The sequence below is a fragment of the Impatiens glandulifera genome, chromosome 6, assembly GCF_907164915.1.
Source record: "Impatiens glandulifera chromosome 6, dImpGla2.1, whole genome shotgun sequence".
NCBI classification, from domain to species: Eukaryota; Viridiplantae; Streptophyta; class Magnoliopsida; order Ericales; family Balsaminaceae; genus Impatiens; species Impatiens glandulifera.
In genome coordinates this window covers 35,898,085-35,909,666 of record NC_061867.1, presented here as the reverse complement: position 1 = coordinate 35,909,666, position 11,582 = coordinate 35,898,085, and the positions used below count along the sequence as shown (strand labels likewise).

The window sequence follows — 11,582 nt, the reverse complement described above, 5'->3', positions numbered from 1 at the left end:
TCTCAATAGATACCCAAACTCTATCTCTTGATATGTACCCAAACCCTATCTCTCGATAGGTACTCAAAGAAAACCTTATTTTTCGATAGTTACTCAAAGTTAAATCCTATCTCTTGATAGGTATTAGAGATCATACGTACATGATCGCACCAAAACTCTATCTATCAATAGATATCCAATTCTTATCCTTCGATAGGTATCCAAACCCTATCCCTCGATATGTATGAAAATCCTATCCCTCGATAAGTACTCAAAGCAAAATACTATCTCTTGATAGATATCCAATCAAAATCCTATTTTTCAATGATCATTTATATATGATCACCCTAAGTATTACTTGTTGGTAACCTTCATGGTAAGTTTATTAACTCCCATGATAAACTTATATGTTGATAGTACCATGATCATTTATATATGATCGCTATAAATATTACTTGTTAGTAAGCACCATGACAAACTCATCATCTTGCACTAAAACATATTTATTGATAGTCTCATGATCATATGATCATCTTAAAATATTATTTTTTAGTAATCCACATGAGAAGTTATTAAAATTTTCATGTCCCCTTTTATGTCTCATCAAGTGACATTATCCCTCTTTTATGTCTCGTCAAGTGACATTATCCTTACTCATTTATAGACCTGTAATTTCATACACACCACAAATATGGAGGAAGATTGTAGGGAAAAGAAAAGGAAAGAATAAGCACGTTGTCAACATTTCTTCATGAATATAATGACCTAGAATATTAAGGGGTTCAACGTCCCCATGAAAAGGAATGAAGTCAGAAGAATGATTGAAATACAAGAAATCACAATATGAGTATACTAGAGACAAGAGTAAGACACAATCAAATTGATATTGTTAGTAAAGACTATTTTGGAATCAAATGGTCTTATATTCACAATTCAGATTGGTATAAAAACAAAATTTGGGTTGGCTGGAATAATAGCCTAGTTGAGGTCAAGAAGTTATTCGACAGTAAGTAGGTCATCATGGTGGAGATTTCTAGTAGGATAACAAAGGTGAAATACTACTTTGTTGTTATCTATGGAAGAAATGTAGCAGGAAAAAGAAGGAAGTTATGGAGAGAGTTCAAGAGTAAAGTCGATGATGATAAGCTTTGGATCCTAATGGGCGACTTTAATGTCACCAGATTCATCTAATTAAGTGAACCGGAAACGGGGATCACGCAAGACATGATGGAATTCAATGAATGCATTAAAGACATCAACTATATCGAACCTTCAAGTTCAAGTAATCTATTTTCCTGGTCAGCTACTAAAGGATCAGAGGAAATGAGGAAGAGTTGAATTGATCATGGGTTTATCAACAAGAAATAGGCATATCTCAACCCGAGAAGCCAAATACAGGTTCTACAGTCATGAATCTATGATAATTTCCGATTGAAATTTTAACGAAAAAAGGGAAAAAAGTTTGAAGAGGTATTTCAAATTCTTTAAGTTCTAAATGAATGACAAAGAATTCAAAGGAGTATTAAGGAAACCTGGAATACTAGTATCAACGGGACAAAGATGTTTAAAGTCTACGAAAAGCTTAGAATCCTAAAAGGTGAGCTGAGGAAGTTCGATAGGAAGAATTACAACGGTATTTCAAAAAGGGTAGAGGAAGCACGAGTAAAATTGGAGAATATTCAAAGTAAAAGCTTGAGGATGTAGAATCTACCTAAAACTCAAGATGAGGAGAAAGAAGCCCTGACAAATTTCAGAGACTCTACTCAAAAGAAGAAAGTTTATTCAAGTAAAAGTCTAGAGAAATTTGGCTCTCTTTGGGAGACAAAAATACTGCCTTTTTCTACAGGAAATACGCGGCTAGAAACTTCAAGAACTAAGTCCTCAGTTTGAAAGATTGTAATGGGGAAATGCTTCAAGGACGGGAAGCAATTCAAAAGGAAGCTATCAATTATTGTAAGGGTCTAATTGGAACAAAACTAAGTAAGAAATGACTCGATGCTAGACTTGGGGTGTTGAAATAGATGTTCTAAGAAGAATCGACAATGAGGATGCTTCTAAGGTTGTAGCAAGGGTCAGTCAAGAAGAGATTAAGAAAGCTCAACTTACGATGAAAGGGGGTAAAAGTCTAGGGCCGGATGGATAAATACGGCTTTCTTGAAGGAAAACTTGGAGATAGTCGGGAAAGATGTAAGTGAAGGGGTCCTGGAATTATTTTAAAATAGAAAAATGCTTAAGCAATGGAACTTTACAATATTGAATCTGGTTCCCAAAATCTCACTATTAGAAAAAATTCAGGACTTTCTTCCTATTTCATGTTGTAACATAATATATAAAATCATTTTTAAAATCATTTCGTAAAGATTTAAAATTGTTATTTCAAAATTAATTAGTTTAGGGAAATCATCATTTATTCTGAAACGCTTTATCTCCCACAACATACTTCTTATGAAGAGTTTAATGAAAAGTTTTGGGAAGAAAGCTATATTTCCGAGAGTGGCATTCAAAATTGACATTCGGAAACCTTTTGAATCGATAAGTTTGGAATCCTTATTTTGTTAGTTTCCCTAAAACTTTTATCGAGTGGTTAATGTAGTTTGTTTCGGCCCCTCACTTTATTGTGAGCAAGAATGGTATACATAACAGTTTCTTTAAGGGTGAAGGGGAGTAAGGCAATGAGATCCTCTCTCACCTTACCTCTTCATTCTTTTTATGGAAATTCTAGATTGTATTTTTAAAATACTCTTAAGAAACCATAAATTCAAATTTCACACCTACTGTCAGGAAGAAGTAATAACACACATTTGTTTCGTTGATGATCTGTTCTTAGTGGCTCACATAGATGTCGAATCTGTTAGTATAATCAAGGAAGCATTGACAATTTTTTCTAGTATTACAAGTTTATTCATTAATGAAGACAAACGGCGTGCTTTATGGAGGAGGAGTGAAGGAGGTTTTGAAGTAGAATATATTTAGTATCATGGGGATAAAAGAAGGAACGTTTCCAGTCAAATATCTTAGAGTCCCCTTATCTGCAAAACAACTTCAAAGATCACATTTTTCCCACTAATTGAAAAGGTAAAAAATTATATCTTGGGTTGGGCTACAAAAAATACGTCATTCGCAGGAAGAATGGAGCTTGTGAAAAGAGTTACTATGAGAATCATTGGCTATTGAGCATAACAAATAGTCATTCCCAAAAAAGTCTTAGTTGAACTGGATAAGTTGATGAGAGACTTCATTTGGGGTACTCAAGGCAAATGAGGCAAAAAGGTCAAATGGGAAACTGAATGTACCCCATAGGAAAAAGGAGGGCTTGGCCTTAAATATTGTGTCATATGAAATCGAGCACTAACAATCAGACATGTATGGGTCCATGAGATAAAATCATATTCATTATGGGCCAAATGGGGTCATAAGAGATTCATGAAAGGAGAAGCCAACATATGAACATGTCAAATCAAAAATGAAATGGCATGGTCTTTAAAGAGAATCATAAGAACTAGAGGATGGGCATATTAGATGATGAAGTTCAAAATCGGTAATGGAAAGGGAATATTATTCTAGCACAATCCATGGCTAGAGAATAATCCTTTAATTCTTCGAGAGAAATTCCAATCATAAGAACTAGAGGAGATTCAGAATCGGAATCATAAGAAAATGTTTCTTATACTCAGTTAGAGATATTCAAGAAGGAAAACGCAACTTTATTTTGAGGAGTATTCTAGAAGGGGTCAGAATTCTGAATCTTATCAATAATATGCAATTCAATGGAAATACTAATACAAAAAACTGGGATATTGTTATGAATGGAAAGTTCATGGAAGGAAAAGCATGGGAGATCATTAGAACAATGAAGATGGTGGTCAATTGGCATAAAGTAGTATGATCTTCAAAGGTTATACCTCGACACCAATTCAACCTTTGGCTGACATTCAAGAAAAGATTGACGACAAGAGATAGAATTAAGAAGTATATGAATATTCCATATGTGAATTGTCCAATATGTGCAGTAAAAGAGGATAGCATTGAGCACCTATTTGGGGAGTGCGTGTGTGTATCCAAGTTGTGGATCCATTTTGCTAAGAACATTAATATCACTAACTTTCCAAGTACATAGAACGTAATCATAGAGCTTGTAAAGAAAAAGATTAAGGGCGATAGCTTTTATGCAAATGTTTTAAACTACTTCTTTAAGGTTTTGATCTATAATACCTGGAGAGAAATAAATACAATAATTCATAACACAAATAAGAAAACAGAATGAAAAGTTTGAGATGATATTGTTTCTGATGGAAACGCTCTCATACATACATGGAAAAGAAGTCTAATTAATGAAGACAGTTGGAAGCTCAAATGTGGAATATCCCCTATAAATTTTTTACAAGGAAAGAATTGTTCAAATAGTTCTTGTTTGATGACTTGTTTGTAAATCAATTCTTTGTTATTTTATAATTAAATTGTCTGAAACTCAGTTGGTATTTTGAACAAAGTTAGGGTCTTTCTAGCTTTGTTTTTTGAAACTCATTTCCCTCTTTTGAGTTTTTTTAATGAAATGGAAATAAGCCATTTTCCCAACAGAAAAACCTTAATCATTTATACATGACTATCTTGAATAATCTGTTGATATTCATGCTTAATATGAGTTGATTTTTCAACAAATGACTATGGTTATCTTTATATCATTATCCTATAGATTTTACATATACTTTATTAAGATTTGTGAAACAAGATTCAAGACACTATCCTTGTTAGGATGATCACCAAAGAAAGATGCCTATTCAATGCTTGGAAGCACCTCGACGAATGCTATATACATCAACACCATGTCACTCAACCATAAGCTCACTACATGTTTTATCTTTCCATCACCCTCGATAACATAAATTGAATGAGAAAAACTTAGTGTTAGATGTCATACTCGAATTTGCGTTTTCAAAACCAAATTGTTGTAATCAAACTTGATTTGAAACGGACACTCTATAAGCACTAAAATTTTACATACCCAATTTATAACTTTTAAAATAATTATTTTGAATAAATAAATTCAAAATATTAAAATCAGGGCCAAAACCTAATTAAAAAATTAATTTGATTAATTATTGTAATAATTAAGTCCTAATTAATTAAGGATAATGGCCAAGAAAAATAAATAAAATAATTTGGGATAAGTGTTGTACTCATTTTATCCCAAACTAATTTTAGATAAACCAAAGAGGATTAAAATAAATAATATATGATAAATATTGTATTTATTTTATTTATTTTATCCCAAATAAATTATTTAATCAACCGAAAAATATAAAAAAACATATATTAAAAAATGGAAAAATATGTGTCATATTTATTTAAAATATTTTGTATATTTTTAAGATTAAAAACAATGACAGAAGGGTGAAATAAAAATCAATTTCAATCTAACCCTTAAGTCTACAAATTATATGTAATCTAAATACAAGTGTATGGCCTGTTTGGCTCCTCGCGGAGTATAGCTCACATCCAAACATCTGATTGGGGAACGGGGCAAGGCCCATGAAACGGAGGCGGAAAGGGAAGGCCTGCCAGGCCGTATGCCCATGGGTGCAGGATTCTTCGAAAAAGCGCGGGCTGACTCGGAGACCTGGGACCTTGGCTTAGCAACGAATGAAGGGAAGCTCTTTGAGCTTTCCCCGCCAGTGGCTTATGTAGTGATCGGCCAACTAAAGCTCGCTAAGTTTCGCTTCTCTTCCCCCTTCCCTTATAAAGTGGAAAGTCTGAACTTAGTAGTCGGCATTCTATTTGTCGAGTCTACGAAGCTTTGCTTCTTGTAGTCGGCCCGTAATGCCTCCCTTCATTTGCTTGCCTCCTTCTAGCTCAGAATGCCTAATGCCTATTATCTAGTCTTAGAAGCGCCTCCAGCTCACCCTTCGGGCCTCGCTTCCAGGAGCATTCTGCTAGACGTCCCAGCCTGGGAGCCCCATTCGCCTTTGGTACTTCAGTAGATCTTCAAAAAGAAAAGGCGCTACTTCAATGCAGCCTTAACTACAACTACATTACGCAAGGCCCATCGATACCTCTACCTATAGAGTAAAAAAAGTACCAAAGACGGTTACTTTGACCGGTTATGGATTCAGTCAGCTAAACTCTATCAAACTCCTCAATAAATATCAACAAAGAACATGTTGCGACCGGACCGGTTAGGCTTGGTTTACTTTATAATGAATGGAAACTAAATAAAATAGGTGGCGTTTATTCAACAAAGGGAACCGAAGGTTTCCTTGGTACTTTAGTAGTACGACAGTTGTTGTACTATGTTGATGTTGTAGCTGTACAACAGAAGGCCGACCACTACATAAGCTACGACTACAGAGGCATTCTGGTGGGAAGGCCGACGACGACACGGCTCTATACCAAGTCATGCGATAGCGAAGCCAAGCCGCTGCCTATAGGCGAAGGGACGAAAGCCCGACGAAGGCCTATACTACAGTAAAAAAGAAAGTACATTAAGGTTACTCACTTAGCCGTCTACAAAGGGAAAGGCGTCGGTATGGAGTCACGTCAGCTATGGATATAGACTAGGCTATAAGGAACGGAGTCAACAACTATGAACCGAGACTACACTAAGGAACAAGGAAGCTTGACTGAGCAAAGAAGGTTCAGAACGAAGTTGCTTCTATAATATCCCACCCCAATAGGAAGGAGGGCGAAGGCTTTTTGAAAAAGTGTTTTTTGTCTTGAAAATGCATTTTTTTAGAGAGAAGATTCAAGTTCTTAAGAAGAGTAGTACGAGGCAGCTCACGTACGGTTCAAGAGCCGAGCCCCAAGAGTCTTAGGTCAACACTTATATAATAGCCAATCATCAATTGGAAGCGGGTCAAATAGACGGATAGTCCCTACCTTCTCACAAAACGAAAGTCGTCATCAAGCTTACCGAGATTTCGCCTTTGGGGACCTTATCTTATCTTATTAAGGTGGATGGAAAGACCACAGACTTTGGTTGAGCAGTGAGCTTGGAGAGTAGAGTCGAGGTTAAGGTCAGGAAGGATATTGTACAGGTAAAGCCCACTAGAGAGAAGTTTCCTGGCAGGTTCTTGTTTTCCGATAGGAAGAGGAAGGAAAACACTTTTCTTCGACTTGACCTGACCTTAAAGTGGATGAGAACGCGAGGTTAGTGAATCAATAAAGTTGACTGAATCCAGCTCAGAGGTAAAGTCAAAAATAGATGAATCTTACTCTCTAAGTTCATCATTGAAGAATACTATTGAAGAATACCTAGCTCACTCTCCAGCTAACTCCATTCTTGAAAGAAAAAGAAGGATTCTATTAAAGATGGAAGAGCTTGATTCAGATGGAGGCTGGATTGAAGGCGGGGCCCGATGTATCCAAACTCAAAAGGGGCAGGACTTTTCCTTGATTAGTCTCCCAAAGTCTGGAAAACGAGGTTTAAAATAGACCCTACTTTATATCTTTTGTCTCTAAAAGAGACAGGCTTTGATGCCCCTACCACTCAAAAATCACGGTGTTCAGCTGACTTGCACTGATAGACCCCTATTGTATTAGAATTAGGCACCCTTCTTTTTACTATTGTCAACTAATCTCATCAATCTTAGACTCTATGTTAGAACATTTCTTAGAATTCTATTCTGATCTAAGTGGTCATATTCTATGTCCCGTGCTAGGAAGCATTACTCCTCTTTTCATTCCAAATTCAAGAATACGACCGATACGATTAATTGGTCTGTGCGCCTCTCTTATAACTTTTTTGTATTCTCTTGTTCTTCGGATACAATTCGATCCTTCTACGGCCAAATCTCAATTTGTGGAAAGCCTTCGATGGCTTCCTTATGAAAACATTAATTTGGATTTGGGTATAGACGATATCTCTTTATTCTTCGTGATATTGACCACATTTCTGATCCTTATTTGCATTTTAGTGGGTTGGTCTTGTATGAGAAGTTATGGGAAAGAGTATATTACAACATTTCTAATTCGTGAATTTCTAATGATCGTCGTGTTTTGCATGCTGGATCTTCTACTATTCTATGTTCTTCTCGAAAGAGTGCCAATCCCTATGTTGTGCGAAGCTGAGCATCTTCTATTCGCTGGGATAAGGCTTTTCCTCTACATGGGCCTTGTGCAGTAAATCCCCTACGGGTGGTCGTCCGTTAGGAAAAGCAACCACTTATGGTGGTCGTCCGTCGTCGTAAAGTAGTCCCCGCGAAGCTTTCGGGAAGAGGGGTAGTCTTGTGTGTAAGCATAGCATTTCTGGTCGAACCCGCCCAACCCAACTAAGAAGAACCGAACCTGACAGACACATTTTATCTTTCCTTTTGGGAGGGTACGGAGAGTAGTGGGTACCTCGTAGGACCTCGACCCGCCTACTCAAATCTTGTATGGATATGTAGGAAGGGGTGCTCCTAGGTGTGTTACGGGGTTGTGTTAGTTCTCTAGAATGGATTCTTCGTCAAGTCATGGGGGTGTGGACACACTTGCGCGAATTCGGGTAACGCCTACAAGGGAGAAATCGAAAGAAAAGAAATAAGCTCATTCATTACAGTTGCAATTACTTTTTTTCATAGCGTCAACCTTGCTCCCTCGTCTAGTCAAGATTCTCTAAGAGAAAGGGATCAAATCTTTAGTTGTAGTTCATATACGTTCATCCAATCTCGCTTCCATTCATCGGAAAGATTCTGAATAAGAGGCTAAGAATAGTCTTTTCAGTCCTTGTCCGTTATGTATGCTCCAGTAAGAAAGTTTAGCCGAAGTAAGGGACTTTATTTTCATTTTAGGCAAGCAAGGCCTTCATTTTTTTGTTTGACTTATGTTTCAATAGAGGTCCATTGGACTAGTTAAAAGACTTAGATAACACACCGAGTTTACAGAAAGAAAAGAGATTAGACTTGCTAAAAACTCGTTAGAAAGATACACGCATTATTATGAAAGATGGGCAACCAACCAATCTGTAAGTGTAAGGCCCAATAAATTTATCTGTGATTAACTTTCTAGGTATTGAGGCCATTTATAAGTATCTTAATAGTCATCCATTGATGGTTTGAGCTGCATCATTTTGGAAGGAAATCTCATTTACTGACTCACATTCTCAGCATGGGAATAGGAGAATAGGTGGTTATACACTTGTTTGAGCACGCACGCAACGACATCAGCCCAAACATTATACTTCTTTAAAGTCTTGATCTATAATACCTGGAGAGAAATAAATACAAGAATTCATAACACAAATAAGATAACAGAATAAAAAGTTTGAGATGATATTGTTTCTGATGGAAACGCTCTCATACATACATGGAAAAGAAGTCCGATTAATGAAGACAGTTGGAAGCTCAAATGTGGAATATCCCCTATAAAATTTTTACAAGGAAAGAATGGTTGAAATAGTTCTTATTTGATGACTTGTTTGTAATTCAATTCTTTGTTGTTTTGTAATATAGTTGTTTGAAACTCAGTTGGTATTTTGAACAAAGTTAGGGTCTTTCTAGCTTTGTTTTTTAAAACTCATTTCCCTCTTTTGAGTTTTTTTTAATGAAATGGCAATAAGTCATTTTCCCAACAAAAAAACCTTAATCATTTATACATGACTATCTTGAATAATCTGTTGATATTCATGCTTAATATGAGTTGATTTTTCAACAAATGCCTATGGTTATCTTTATATCATTATCCTATAGATTTTACATATACTTTATTAAGATCTGTGAAACAAGAATCAAGAAACTATCCTTCTTAGGATGATCACCAAGGAAAGATGCTTAATCAATGCTTGGAAGCACCTCGACGAACGCTACATACATCAACACCATGTCACTCAACCATAAGCTCACTACATGTATTATCTTTCCATCACCCTCGATAACATAAATTGAATGAGAAAAACTTAGTGTTAGATGTCATACTCGAATCTGCGTTTTCAAATCTAAATTGTTGTAATCAAACTTGATTGGAAACGGACACTCTATAAGCACTAAAATTTTACATACCCAATTTATAACTATTAAAATAATTATTTTGAATAAATAAATTCAAAATATTAAAACCAGGGCCAAAACCTAATTAAAAAATTAATTTTATTAATTATTGTAATAATTAAGTCCTAATTAATTAAGGATAATGGCCAAGAAAAATAAATAAAATAATTTGGAATAAGTGTTGTATTCATTTTATCCCAAATTAATTTTACATAAACCAAAGAGGATTAAAATAAATAATATATGATAAATATTGTATTTATTTTATCCCAAATAAATTATTTAATCAACCGAAAAATATAAAAAACATATATTATAAAATGGAAAAATATGTGTTATATTTATTTAAAATATTTTGTATATTTTTAAGATTAAAAACAAAGACAGAAGGGTCAAATAAAAATCAATTTCAACCCAACCCTTAAGTCTACAAATTATATGTAATCTAAATACAAGTGTATGTTTAGGACCGAAAGAATAATTAGTTTAAATAAAATTTTATACAACCAATTTTTCAAAAGTGAGGATTTTAAACAGGGACAAAGGATGAAGTACGAAAGCTCACTTTTTCAAGTATTACCAAACTACAACCAAAACAAACTTAGTTAAAAATATGTTTGCATATGTTTGTCTTTTTATTGATTTTAAACTAAAAATTAATTAACAACCTTTATCAAATAAATAATCTTTTAAATTAATTATTTTTAAATAATTTAAATAAAAAAAAATTAATCAAATTTTTGTATAATTATTCAAATCTAAAAAAAAATATTTGAAAATTAATCAAAAATTAAATATTTTTATAATTAATTTTAAACTGTCATGACAAAATTTATAAATCTTTCAATATAATATTTTATTTAAAAAGATTTTCTAACACACAAATCGAGGTTGAAATCGCTCGAATCTCGAACTTTTTTCGGGACAAAGATTTTTTAGGGCTACATATATACTAACATTTTAAATAAGTTCACTAACATTTAATCAAACATATGCAAAATTTACATCAAGATTTTTATAAACATGTTATTCAAAAATTTAATCGACATAAGTTAATTAATCTATCATATAATTTCTTCAACATTTGAATGATGTATTTAAACTCATATCAAATTTATTCTAAATCATAAACTTGTATTCATACACATACCCTTTTAGTCTTAAGACAAAATATATAATCCAGATATAAACAAAAAAGTTTATTATGTTACTTCATCAAAAATTATATATATATATATATATATATATATAATTCTTCATTAATTTTAAATTTATAATTCTTTATTGAAATTTCACTTATAATTATAACACATCTGTGGATATCTTAGATTGCACCACATAAACTTCTTACATTCCATTATATTATAAACACATCATAAACTATATTGAATTTTGGGGCAGTTTAAATTTAATAGACAACTACTCATTGACTCTTTTTATACATGAGGTTAAAAAAACATATGAATATTAGTAATTGAACTAAAATTATTTGATGTTATATTTATTCTTATTATTATTCAAGACTTTTTTCTTTTCCTATTTTTATAATTTAGTTTCTCTACTTAATTATAAATAGGATAATTCAATTATATAGTAATCAATTTAATTCATCAATAATATTCATAATATCAATTAATAATATTC

General features: G+C 33.6%; 1 protein-coding gene across 1 annotated transcript; it reads left to right on the top strand.

The window, feature by feature from the left end:
- Window positions 1-7,570: 7,570 nt before the first annotated feature.
- LOC124944080 (NADH-ubiquinone oxidoreductase chain 4-like) lies at window positions 7,571-8,098 on the top strand. Its single transcript, XM_047484543.1, has one exon. The coding sequence runs from the start codon at window positions 7,571-7,573 to the stop codon at window positions 8,096-8,098; it is 528 nt and encodes a 175-aa protein (XP_047340499.1).
- The last annotated feature ends 3,484 nt before the right edge of the window (window positions 8,099-11,582 follow it).